General features: G+C 36.2%; 1 protein-coding gene across 5 annotated transcripts; it reads left to right on the top strand.

Moving 5' to 3' along the window:
• The first annotated feature begins 1,462 nt into the window (after positions 1-1,462).
• LOC125062359 (aldo-keto reductase AKR2E4-like) lies at positions 1,463-13,692 on the top strand. 5 transcript variants are annotated; one of them, XM_047668224.1, is made up of 7 exons: positions 1,463-1,538; positions 8,310-8,402; positions 9,014-9,196; positions 10,034-10,150; positions 11,459-11,626; positions 11,962-12,162; positions 12,617-13,692. In XM_047668224.1, exons 2-7 carry the CDS (start codon positions 8,310-8,312, stop codon positions 12,857-12,859), a joined length of 1,005 nt encoding a protein of 334 aa, XP_047524180.1. In that variant the 5' UTR covers positions 1,463-1,538; the 3' UTR covers positions 12,860-13,692. The 5 variants fall into 5 exon arrangements, with proteins under 5 accessions (XP_047524180.1, XP_047524177.1, XP_047524181.1 ...); XM_047668221.1 differs by lacking the exon at positions 1,463-1,538 and adding an exon at positions 5,179-5,328; XM_047668225.1 differs by lacking the exon at positions 1,463-1,538 and adding an exon at positions 5,560-5,578.
• Positions 13,693-13,851: the final 159 nt, after the last annotated feature.

Below are 13,851 nucleotides of genomic sequence, written 5' to 3'. Positions count from 1 at the left end.
AACTGTTTAGTTAAGGTCAGGATTGAATGAAACACTGGTACACTGTTGCACATTTTGCTATGCTTTCAAATAAAAACGGCATTTTAGATTTTTCTTTGCAATTTTTCTCTCCATAAAAACTTTTCTCAGAGTTCAAGGAATAAATAAAACTCAAATTGTGGACCATTTTCGCTTAGAAACATTTGCGATTCATTTTTATTTGTATCAATTATCTTTGGTTACTAAACAAAATTGTCTTTGACGTTTTAAAATATTATATTGCTATAAAGAATATTACATTAAATTGTAACAGCGTTTGAAGCAATTACATTTTTTAAGTCAATTATCTTTGATGCAACTCAAACTCTAAATACATTTATTCATATAGGTAACCCAAATACACTTATGAACGTCAACAAAAAATATGTTAAATTTATTCGAAATTTACATTTATTAACAGTTCGCAAGGGCGTACAGCGGGTAAGAAACTCTCTGCCACTCTTATTAATCGCTAAGTTTTGAGTCATACTAATTGTTTGATCTGTAGCAAATCAATCCCAAGGATCATTTAAATAATCGTCAAATTTCTAAAAGGTTTATTGATTAATTTACGTTTAACGAGAGTTTTGAATATATTCAGTGATAATTCTATAATTTCGCTTGCGAGATTGTTGTAAAAACGAATACAAGGAGTGGTGGTACTCTTAGATTTGTTCTGTTTCGGGTATTATACTGTACCGTCCACTGTCTCCTTAATAAACATCTCTTTGTCAGGCTGTTTCAGCGCAGAGCATTCAGTCACCCACGTAGTTCTGGTTTGCATGGCTTTCCAAGGAACAGAAATCCTCGGAGTAGTGACGCTCCCTAACGCCTGCGAAGTGGCCAGGAAACTTTTAAGCTTCTGGAGCTGGGCATAATTAGACCACACTACATACATATATATGTTAACGTAAAATCATGCAATAGGCTCAAGTGGTAGACATGTACAATGGCAGAACCCCAAGGTGCTAACTGAACTTTAAACGTGAACTCATAACTCTTTAGAGCGAGGCTGGTTATCGAATGATCAAGGACCTGATGGAAGGAAGGTGAAGGAAACAGGTCTTCGAAAGGCGCAGAATGCGAAGCATCTGAAAAGCTTGGTGTGCTCAGGAAGGCGAGATGGTACTTCACTCCAGGCCACCGCTAGAAACTCTATTACGCGCAAATTCAGCCCCACAATTATCACTTCTGGGCGGGAACTCCCTAGCTCCTTCCACTTGACCGTAATCAACGAAGAGAGATTCGAATCGTCGACGTCCAGTCACTCCGATTGACCCCTTTGCGTTGCGTAGAGATGTGGCGTCTCTCTGCATCTTCCACCGATGTCTTGGAATATGAATTAATAACAAAATAATGGTGAATAGGGCGTAGTTTAATTTACCTAAACGCATTACAACACCATAGTACCTTATCTTGTTTACAAAAAGATTGTAACAGCGTCCGGTGGCAGTTAACAAAAGCAGTGCAAAGGAGTCGTTCAAGTTTTTTTTTAGTGTTCTGTGATTTTTTATTTGACAGTAAGTACTTGATGCTATATCAGTGTATATATAGGATTACGGGTCGGGTGACGTGGATATAATATAGACAACTTTTCGATATACCACAAACTCTTTACCATAGCCCAATGGATGTCCACACGCCACTTCGACAATCATCCCAACCCGTTGGTGCAAAATCACCAATTATTATCCTATCCCGACTAATAAGGCCCGTAGGAGGCCCCGATATGTTCTATCGGATCCGGATGTTCCAATCACCGTAGCTAACGACAAATAGAAAACCCGCGCGGCAAGGAATTGTCAAAATCAGATTAGGGTTAGAAACCGCCTGCACCGGGGAAGACGAGGACCTTTACTGGGTACTTGGCTCACTCCAGTGAGCTTCCGTCCTGCCCTGCAGGCGATTGACCGCCCCGCGACGGCCCAAGCCAAGGTCCGAGTCTCGCAGGAGGCGCCCTTGCGCTAGTCGCGGGAAAACGCCCATTCCGGCCGAACTACGCTCGCCGAACCAGCCCGAGGTAAGCCTTTGGGGCCAACAGCGAGATTCCATACAAAAAAAGGCCCACACTCCCCGACATGGTTAGCAAAGCGCAAAAATATAAGAGTCCTGCCTCCAACTTTGATTTTATTCCCTTTGGAGTAAAGAAGCACAGTCAGAGCGACTCGAATGTTCTTGAATTTATGTTTAATTGAATTTGCATAGCAAATGCTTAAAAATAACAATTTGTATAGGTTCTATAGTCACTAATAAATCTGAAAAGGATACTTGTCAAATAGCTACTTAATAGCAATATATATTTAAAATGAATCGCAAAATATGTTGCTAAACTCAACCCGAAGACGGCTGGACAAATTCGAGTTTTATTCATTGATCTGCCTTGAACTCTGAGAAAGATTTTTATTGAGAGAAAAATTACAGTCTATAGGGTAGCATAAGCACTAAGCAGTGTTGGCCTAGTGGCTTCAGCGTGCGACTCTTATCCCTGGGGTCGTAGATTCGATCCCGGCTGTGCATGGACTTTCTGTCTATGTGCGCATTTAACGTACGAAGAAAAACATCGTGAGGAATACTTGCCTCATACCCAAAAAGGCGGCGTGTGTCAGGCAAAGAGGAACTTGAAATCTGAGGCCCAGGCCTAAAAATTTTGTAACGCCACTGCCACGCACACGCTTATTTTTATTTTTTATTCGTTTGACGATGTCCAGCGCTACAAGCAAGTACATACATCGGTCTTCTGTGTCCGTGAATATCTAATTCTCACGATGTTTTCCTTCAAGTGTTAATTTAAAGTGATTTGTAAGGGCAATTTGTAATCTTAATGTCAACACTTTATCAAGTTCACTGCTCTTTGAGTACTGCTCTCGTCTTTTTCTATTTAATTAAACATAGTATTTTTGTTAATATTTTAATCTATTACTTGTGATTTAACTGTTATATGAATGAAATAAAATGACTGAAATAAAAATACTGAGTGTTTTTCAATTGGACCAGTGTTTCCCAAACTTTTTTGTATCATTCCCCAACTTAGCCTACCTAAAAATTGTGTGCCCCCCATGTAACATACATAATTTATATATTAAAAAATTTAATTGTTCACTTAAGATTTAAGGTTTTATGAAGAAATCACCAGGGAATTGTTAACTAAACAATAAGTAAATTTCAAAAACATAATGAAAAACTGGATTTAAAATTACAAATAATTTTAATAAAGATTTTTCTACATTAATTTAGTGAGATCTTTGCTGCACAGAGGTTTTATGTTAGGTTCCAATTTGATTAGCTTCAGTGTCCAGTTTCCACGTTGTGTAATATCCAGCTGATTTCGATTGCCCCTCTTAACAATAAAAATTGTCCCATTGTGGGGCGTGGGCGTCACGTTGGGAAACACTGGTCACTATTACTATTAGACATTAGACAGACGTTGACATATAATTTTTAATAATACTTACTACTAAACCTATGTTTTACACAGATAAAATACTCAATAACACAATAGTTCTGTCAAATACCATATTTTTAGATGTGAATGATAAGTATTGTGTAAGAAATTTAATAATCCTTAAGTGCCCTGTAAACGATCAAATTTGCTTGACAAACTTGTTTGTCAAACTTCACGTTTTCATCAAACAATAGCTTAGACGATCAAACCAAATATCTATCAAATTTGTTAAATTTCTAGTAGATTCTCCTTTCGGGATGTGACGTCGCCGTGCCGAGCGCGAGTAATTCAGATGACGCATTTTTGGCATTGACTCTAGCACTGTGTATCAAGACAAAAAAAAGAAGACGATGGAGTCGAGAATGGTTGAAATTAAGAGATAAATACGAGAATTTGCTACGGGAAATATTGCGCACTGAACCTAAAGACTACGCAAACTTCCTGCGCATGGACCATAAAACTTTTGAAGATTTACTGACTATACACCGGTATACACCATACGGTTTTATTTAATAAATAAAATAAAAAGCCTTTTATTTCTTGCTAAAAGATATACAAAATAACATAGGTTTACTAAAAAGAAATAGGTTTACAAAAAATCAGGATAAACAGATATGAAATGCAACATAAATTCTTTGTTAGTAATATTGACACTCATATTGTCACTGAGCGTAGCGTCCTCCTTGATGTCAATATAACGAGTGAGATCTTGTTTCAAACTCGACATCAATCCAGATTTTCATCAAACACGACAAACACGTAGAATGTTTGACAAACGCGTCAAACACAGCAGTACACTATCAAATAATTTGACAAACACGTAAAATTTGACAAACAATTTGATCGTTTACAGGGCACTTTAGACACAAAATATTATATCAAATTTAAAAAAAATTACCATATAATCTTAATCATAACACATAATATTATGATTTATGAAGAGGAAAGATTTGATTGTATTAAGTAAGACTTCAAAACATTGTAAAATCCTTTACCATTAGAATGATGATGATGAACATAGGCTATAAATTTCAAAAAAGTTATTGTATGAAATTACGATAGTGTAAGGTGTGAAAAAGACCTATAAAAATTCCTATATGCTGCGGAATCTACTGGCAATAGAGCAATGTACTACAGTTTATAGAAGACTTCAATATGTACTCAAAAGCTTTGCATTTAAAAGTATATTTAAAACTTTAGGCTTAAGAACATCATGCTAAAACCGAATTAATATGGAAACTGCAGATGTAAATGAATTGTCAATTAATACATTTAATAAGGAAGAAAGATGATAAACTTTATGACACAATAAAGTAAAATGAGAAAGTGCAGCATCCCACAAGGATTCGCTTCGTTGTAGGTTGGTTCCATATATGATACTTATGATTACAGGTACTACTGTTGTACAAGAAATATACTTTCAGTTTGAGCATGAGACAGGTTTTGCTGTTTTAGATTATAAAGAGAAAGTTGTTAAAGATAAATGGACTGAAAAAGACCAACAAAGATTCCTATAAGCTGCGGGAACAATTGACAATAGAGCAATATAGTACAGGTTTACAGAGGCATCAATACCAACAATAAATATATTTTCATTTAAAAGCCTATTTAAAGCTTTGTGCTATAGAACATGCTGCTGAATTAAAGGAAACTGCAGAGCACAGATAATGTTAAAATAATGTATAGATAAATGTAATTGAAACATCCTTCAGTTAAATTACTCTAAAGTTGTTATTTGTAGATAAGGGATATCTCGGTTAACAGTTCAATATCATTTAAAATATTATTTTATTAACTGTAATAAGTGCTTTGATGTAATTTGTTAGTGCAAAGTGAAAATGATTAGAAGTTTAATAATATTGTTAATAGTGAGTTATAATACATTACTAGCTATGCTTCGCTGAATAATTGTGTAGCATGATGTTGTGTAGCCTAAAGCTTTCCTCAGATTTTTAAATGTAAAACTTTTTTGTATATATTAATGTCTTCTATAAAACTGTAGTACATTGCTCTATTGTCAACAGTTTCCACAGCTTATAGGGATCTTTATTGTTCTTTTCCACACCTGAAAATATTATACAACCATAATATTATGTTCATCATAGTAGGGTTCTAAAGGTGAAATAATTTTTCAAATTCTGTAGTTTTGGATTCAAATATCTCTTTATAATATCAGTGAGCAGTGTTGGTTTAGTAGCTTCAGCGTGCGACTCTCATCCCTAAGGTCGTAGAACCCCGGATGTAATGGACTTTCTATGTGCGCATTTAACATTCGCTCGAACAAAGGAAAACTTCGTGAGGAATCGTGCCTTAGATCCAATACGCACAGGTTGATAGTTGATACCTACTTGCCTATTGGATTAATAAGTTACCTAAAAAGGTTGTATTGTGCGCTATTGATTTTTTTAAATGTTGTTTCTATAATTTATTCAGGATTAATTATTCAATATTTTGTAGTTTTGTTAAAAATGAAAAAAATGTGACAAATTTTACACACATACACATCAATTATACACAAGCAAAGATAAAAAAAAGCTAAATAGAAACTTAAACCTCATAACTCATTATGAGCGCGATACACAAAATTACGGTAAGTAGAAAGCTCGTTGTTTCAATATTTTCATGTTAGTAATTATGTTGTATGACAGTATTATTTTAAAGGAAAAATCTATAATTATTTCAGCAACATATACTAACGGTTTCATTTTGTAAAATATTTTCGAAAATTATTCATTGTCCTAATAGGACTTAACAGAACTAGACCTGATACGAAGAACTTCTGGCAATAGAAAACAGATGGCGCTGTAACAAATAAAATTATTATTCGAAAGAATAAATCTATTATTATTTCAGCAACATATTGAAATTTAATTTATTATATACTGTTAAGGCATCTTGACTAAGGCCCCAGGACAGTTTTTGAAACTCATTGCTCTGTCAAAAAAGAAACAACCCGTGACAACACACCTTTATACAATAGGAAATATATCGCGTCAATATGTCAAGTTCAATTAGCAAAACACAGATGGCGCTGTATCAAACAAGTTAATAAAAATTACTTGAAAAACTTCTTAATAATTTCTTATGCAGCTGGCACCATTTAATCTCGCATTAATTAATTATTTTCTCTCTCTTTCTATAAAAACCATAGATAAGCGATGTTTATTTTTCATTTCTTTATTACTTCATGACTGCATTGCAAATTCTCCTTTAACGGGCCACTAAGGTAGTGAAAATTACGCCTTTCATTCGTATTTTTGACTAATTATTTCAAAAACCCAACAGCTAACATAAATTGTAACAAAAAATACTAAAGATTAAAAGAGATATAGACAAAAGGTTCATTCACGAAAGGAAAATATCGATAAAAATTATTAAATACTAAATTAAGTAATTCATAAATCGGGTGTGTTGTGCGATGGTATGAAAGTAAGTGTGAGCGTGAACATGAACGTGAGGTATGCTCATCAATTCATGCAGAAATTGCGCTACATGGATATTCTTAATACTCCTTTTAAACTTCCACGATAGCTCAGACAAGTCAAGCTTTAAATTTAAATAGTCATTATATGTCCGGACGTAAAACTGCGTTTTGCATAGTTGGTGTTGATGTGAGGAACGTGAACCAAAGCGTACGAGTCTGGTAAGCAGGAACATTGAAGCTCAATTTTTCTCATCGATTTTTTATTATTATTAAGTAATGCTCAGATAAATCATTAATTTTAAATATTTTAAAGGTATGGTCCAAAACCTACTGCCTGCCTACTAAAAATATCACTTTTAAAATCTCTAATGACGGTATTTTAAAATTTGTTTCGGACTTTGATTTCGTTCGTGAATTGTGCTTACAATGTTGAAAATGGTAAGTTTTTTTATTTCAAGCAATTTAACACTAATCAAACAGAAAAATATACAAGTGTTTCATTACGAGTAAAATATTTTTTTTCTTTCTGGAGTCAGCAGAAACTACGAATCTCCACTTGCATGAGATATATCGACATAGTTCCAACCCATCTCCTTTAAGCTGGCCTTTAAAGCGACAAGAACTTGTTCTCTTTTGTGCTGTTTGACCCACAATAATTGTCCCTTGGTTCCCGAAGGACCAAAAAATGTATGGGAAATTAGGTTTTAAATTACTTATTAGTCTATATTTGATTGCTATGAATACAAATTGTCTTAAGTTAGGCTAGTGATGTTTCATTATCACTTTCAAGTGAGGTCGTCGTATCACTTAAAGAGAACGCGGAGAGGGTTCGGGAGTGTACATGCTGTGACCTTCGCACCGGATTGGGCAACTCGGATGTTGGACTCGCAGTAAAGCAGCTCTTGACACGGATTAAGGGAAACTGTTACCTTTTGAATTGTTAATTTGTCCTCTATCAGCAGGAGGCATGGTGCAAGAGAAGCAAGCACTTACATTCACGTGGAAACAACACGCAAATACATTTACACACACAAATTATAACGAGCAGTGGGTTCAAGGCACCGATCTTACTTTTAACCCAACTCGGTCCGACGCCTCATCACCGCAATGCTCCACTGAATACTCTATCAGTACTGTCCCGCGTTCCCTGAACGTACTGTCCAAAGTCAAGATGAAGATTAGACCCCACTCGAAGCATTTGCTCGGCTCTGATTGGTCGTAACAATATTCGTACTTTTATTCGTTAATGATTCCAAACTATAACTAATTAAATCGTGACTCTAAAAAGTAATAGCAGTAATCTCGATTATCAATCAATTAAATCGATCTTTTGATCTCCATGATCATCATCATTTCCTGATAATCCGAGCATTCCCCGACATATATATTTTTCGCTATACAATTGAAATGTATGAATAATTACAGATGGGAGCTACCTCTGCTGTGCTCAAGTACAAATTAAACAATGGAAGAGATATGCCAGCGATCGCTCTCGGATCATATTTGGGATTTGACGAGGTAATAATAATTAAATAATTTATTTCTTGAAACATTCATCAAAACTTAAAACGATTATTTATTACCAACACACAAATATACAGACTTTTAAATATTCTAAACGCAATAATAACATAGGAAAATAGAAAATATAAATAAATTTAAAAGCTTTGGTCCCTGTGGCAGTGTAACCTTAACTTCCTTTAAAAATTTAAGATTTAAGTTGGCGCCTAGTCTTAGAGGAAGTGCCAGCATTAAACACACAGTCCAAACTCTTTAAATTTGTTTAAATTTTCTATTTATCCTATATTATTAATACTAAGTAGGCTAAGAATTGTAAATACTTTATATTTGTGTGTTAAAAGCATTGATTATTCTTTGAATTAATCTGATTTTGGGCATTTTTATGTGTAAATCATAACAACTTTTAAATTCCTTCAACTTTAATTTGGTTCCCTTTGATTTAATCTTGGGCCGTGGGGTTTAAGGGGTTGGGCTAATTAAATATTTAATTTGGCACTTGGTTGAGTTGGTAGATAGTACCGATGACCCCAGAGCTGGCTATTTCTATATTATTATTATTGTAAGGTAGATTATAACCATAGATTATAGCACTATATCAATGTTTTCAGCAAGGAATAGTCCGCTCCTCTAATAAGCAACTTCGAGATGTCGTCTTGCGAGCCATCGAGCTGGGATACCGCCATTTTGATTCCGCATCCTTGTATGAGACGGAGCCCGAAATTGGCGAAGCGATCCGTATGAAGATTGAAGAGGGAGAAATAAGTAGAGAGGACGCGTTCGTTACTACTAAGGTATATTCTTGAATAATATTTATGTGTTCACTTAAATAAAAGAATAACTTAATATATGAAATATTTTTTGACCTGACGTCTAATAATCCGGCCGCACTAAAAAGCTTGACTTAGTGTCCCGTTACGCTCATTGTCCCGTTACGATCACTGTCACGCTACGCTCATAAACATATTTAAATAAATCAGTGCAAATAAAAGTAAATTGATGTACAATTCTACAATGTATGTCGATTTCATTTCACTCCAGGTCTGGCAGGTCGGAAGCTGACTAGGAGGAACCTTATTAAAAATATGTTTTCTTTCTTATATCTGTAATTATCGTCCACTAATGTGAACCAAATTTGGGCTAAAGTGTTTTCTTCGTATGGAAAGTATGATGATATAGAGAGATGAGTTAGTGCTGGAAATAGAGTAAATGGTGAATTTTTTCTTCTTCATCTTAAACGAGGCTCGATTGGCCATAGGGGAGTGCTTATCACGTTAACATACAGTAGTGAATGTTAGGTGTGGCAGAGAAAGAATGAAAGAATAAATGCTGTGGAAATGAGAGCGTTAAGAAGAATGTGTGGTGTAGTGTGTGATATAATCAATAATGAGCAGTGTGGGTTAAAAGAGGAAAAGATGAATGACACGAAAATAAGTAGAATGTGCAGGGCAACCGTGGATGGTGAGGTCCAGGACGTACTAGAGAAGAGACAGGTCAAAAGTACCCCTAACCGAGCTTGGTGAATGTCATGAAAGCGAGGCGAGGTATGTCAGGAACGTGGGAAATGGAGATCCGTGGTCTCTGCCTACCTCGGGAAAAAGGCAAGATAATATAATTAAGTGTGTTTTTAGTTGTGGGTCACACAGCACAGAAGAGAACAAGTTCCTGTAGCTTTGAAGACCAGCTTGACGAAGATGGGTTTGGATTATGTCGATTTGTATCTCATGCACTGGCCAATTGCAGTTAATGTAAGTATTAAAATGTGATATTTCTTCTTTCCCGCCCCATCTTCGCACGTGCCACACTTCGCACCTTCCTCATGAACCATCAATGAAAATCGCAATAAATTCCGTACCAGTTGAGTTTGACAAAAAAAAAGTTAGGCTGGACTTTTGCAGGCATTATCCAGCTTCTAAGTTAGAACCATATAGATATTTCCCATCGTTATGGCAGCGTTCGTAAGAAACGACTTACCAAATCCAACTACCACGAAAGTCTTTTCATTTGGGTAAATTTAATCCAGTGTTGGCCTAGTGGCTTCACCGTGTCTGTCATCCCTGAGTTTCAACCCCAGCTGTGCACCAATGGGCTTTCTATGGGGGCATTTGACAGTCGCTCGTACGAAGAAAAACATCGTGAGGAAACCAGCTTGCCTTAGACCCAACATGACGTGTACAGTAGGCTGATCACTATTCCTATTAGGTTGATAAATGATCATGATACAAATACAGAAATCCGAGGCCCAGACCTCAAGAGGTTGTAGCGCCACTGATGGGTGTTAGTTTTGTTCTTATACACTTAGTCTACGTTCTCTCTCGCTTCAGTCGGCAGATCGTGTCTGAGCGTCGTGGTCAGCAAGGAAGCATCTGAAGTGGACAATCTGTTTCCACCGGTTTCTGTCCAGCGCCTCTCTTTTGACAGTGTATAGTTATGAGGATGATGAGTCTTTCACTTGATCGGTCCAACTGGTTGGTGAACGGCCTCGAAATTCTCATCGCCTCTGCGAATTGTATGACCGAAATAAGATTTAATTCGTAGTCTACCTTAGTAGTTAGTTACTTCTGCGGGACCCCTTTTGGGTAAAGGCCTAACCCTGAACTTTTCATTTGGATCTATCCTTAGCTTCCTCCATCCATTTCACCCTCACATTTACGATGTGGTCAGCCCATCGTTACGTGGGAAGGCTACACGTTTCTTTTTCCTGGAGGCCCGCTCCAGCTGATGGCTTCGGCGGTCTATCTTTTATCTGTGCACCTTGCAATATGTCCTGCCCATTTCAGCTGTCACGCGCTGACCAACATGTCAGCGCGTCGTTGACCCTGGTTTTCGCCCTGATGTGGTCACTTCGTATTTTGTGTATCTTTTTTATTTTTAGGATGCTCTCGCTCCATTGCTCTCTCTATTCACCTTCGACGTCGACGGTGACTTACTGTACTTAGTTTAATCAAGAGGTACCAATACATCCACTAAAAGTGGGTGTCCATGGGCTGCGGTGGCGACAATTATACAAAATTAATGTGATAGAAATTTTTTCTGAATTAAAGTAATAATTTCAGGAGGATTACAGCTATAATGATGTGGATTATATGGAGACCTGGAAGGGAATGGAAGACGCACAAAACCTCGGGCTGACTAAGGCCATCGGTGTATCCAATTTTAATCAGACCCAGCTGATTCGATTGCTTGATGAAGGGAGTGTTAGACCTGCAGTACTTCAGATAGAAGTAAGTATTCACTTCTTTATGGAACCAGCTGCCAGTACAGATATTTCCGATATGATTTAAGAGAGTCTTTAAAGAGCGAACCATTCCCTGACAGGTCGGCAACGCACCCACTAATGTGTCCATGGGCTGCCATGACTGACTTTTTTGGGGATCACGTAGTCTCGTTTGCCCCCCTATGCTATATGGGTTATAGTCCCACCCATTTGCTTCTTGCACCATGAAATTCAGACCAGTCATAAGATTAGAATTTATTAATATTTAGAGTATTGCGCAGACGCATACACAACGCGTTATTTGAAACTACTCTCAATTTCCGTTTTAATGCTTCTTTACAGAACCACCCTCAAATAACCGAACAGGACCTGGTGAACTTCGCCCAGAAAGAAGGAATTACCGTGATGGGGTATTCACCCCTCGGTTCACTGGTTCCAAGATATGGTATGCAGTTACCTGGACCAAAGATGGATGACCCCATCTTGGTGGAGATTGCTAGGAAGTATGGGAAGACCGTTCCTCAAGTCGTTTTGAGGTGGTTGGTATGTATCTTGGAGAATCAGATTTCAGATATTTTTTTAATAAGCAGATCAAAGTCAAAGTCATATATTAGAAGTCATAAATTATAGTCATATAATTTCTTTTATCTCTTTCTGTTAAGAATGGCAGACAGATGAATAAAAAAACAACACCAGTGGCGCTACAACCTTTTTTAGGTCTGGGCCTCAGATTTCTGTATCTGTTTCATGATCTTTTGTCAGGCAAGTGGGTGATCAGCATCCTGTACCTGACACACGCCGTCGTGTTGGGTCTAAGGCCCGATTCCTCGCGATGTTTTCCTTCATACGAGCGAATTTTAAATGCGCACATAAAAAGTCAATTGGTGCACAGCCGGGGCTCCTATGACCTCAGGGATGACATTGCTCTCAGACAGGCGAATACTTTAGCTTAAACGGTGCAATAAAACTAAACATATACATATTTTTCTAATTCTAGGTCGACAGAAAACTCGTTCCTGTAACGAAAACTGTTAAAGTCAAGCGTCTGAAGGAAAACATTGACATTTTCGACTTTTCACTGACAGCCGAGGAAATAGCAAGAATCAACAAATTCGACGAACACAAAAGATTCACTATACCATCTTTTTGGCAGGATAACCCAAATTATCCGTTCGAGAAAATAGAAAATCCCGTTCAAAATCCATTTGTAGCAATAAAGAGTAAAAATTTAACTAATTAATCAGGAAGTTTAAGTATTTATGCAAAGATACATTGTACATTATAAATAATAATAAAAAATAACAATGAAAAGAATGAAACAAAGATTGAAATAACAATGATTGCAAGTCCTTGTCTAAGATTCAGAAAGTTGACAAACGGCACTCATAGTTCGCGTCAAGTATCCAGTGACCTGTCAAGTATCCTGTGTCAATAATTGTCATACGTCTAAACATTTGTTATTAATTTATATATTTATATATAGTTATTCAATGTTAAGCATTCTCCCTTGTTAAGTTCCATCTAAATAAATGCAAAACATTATTTAACTAATCGTATAAGATCTGTGTAATTATTTAACCGTGCGAAATAGTTAAAAATTCTTGCCTATATAACTTTATTTATTTATACTCTTTAGTGACGCACTCATCCGACACTTCACGCTTCAAACGCAATTTAACGGAAAGAGAGACAAAAGAGTGCGATTAGACTTGTCTATAAATAAAATGTAAATAACGATAGCGAGTGGTGCGATGCAGTTTTAGTTTGCGCGCCAATACAGAGCAACACAGCTGCGACAGATTTCGCCCTTTTTAATTTTTATACTATGAATGACATCTAATTAGATGTTTTGAATATATTAGTCAACCGCAAAAGTTACTCATATATAAGAGCAACAATTAGCAACATTTTTACATTTTAGAAAAGACCCAAATATAATAATTGCTCTCTACTTTGATTGCCTTTTGATAGGACCTAATAATATCAATTACATTGTAATAACATTTAAAATATTTTATAAAATACATAGTAAGTACAACATCGTATTCAATAAAACTTCCCAAGAATTTATAATATATTTTTATCCATTTTTTGTCCCTTGTCATTATGTTAGACATATTATAGCAGTGTTAAAATTAAAAAATAAAATATAACGGGTATAATCGAATGTCTTAAAAATTAGCTATATTTATATCATATACATAATTTTTCTCACGATTCAATCATGCAGTC

The sequence above is a fragment of the Pieris napi genome, chromosome Z (assembly GCF_905475465.1).
Source record: "Pieris napi chromosome Z, ilPieNapi1.2, whole genome shotgun sequence".
Taxonomy (NCBI): domain Eukaryota; kingdom Metazoa; phylum Arthropoda; class Insecta; order Lepidoptera; family Pieridae; genus Pieris; species Pieris napi.
This window is presented reverse-complemented; position numbering and strand designations above follow the sequence as displayed.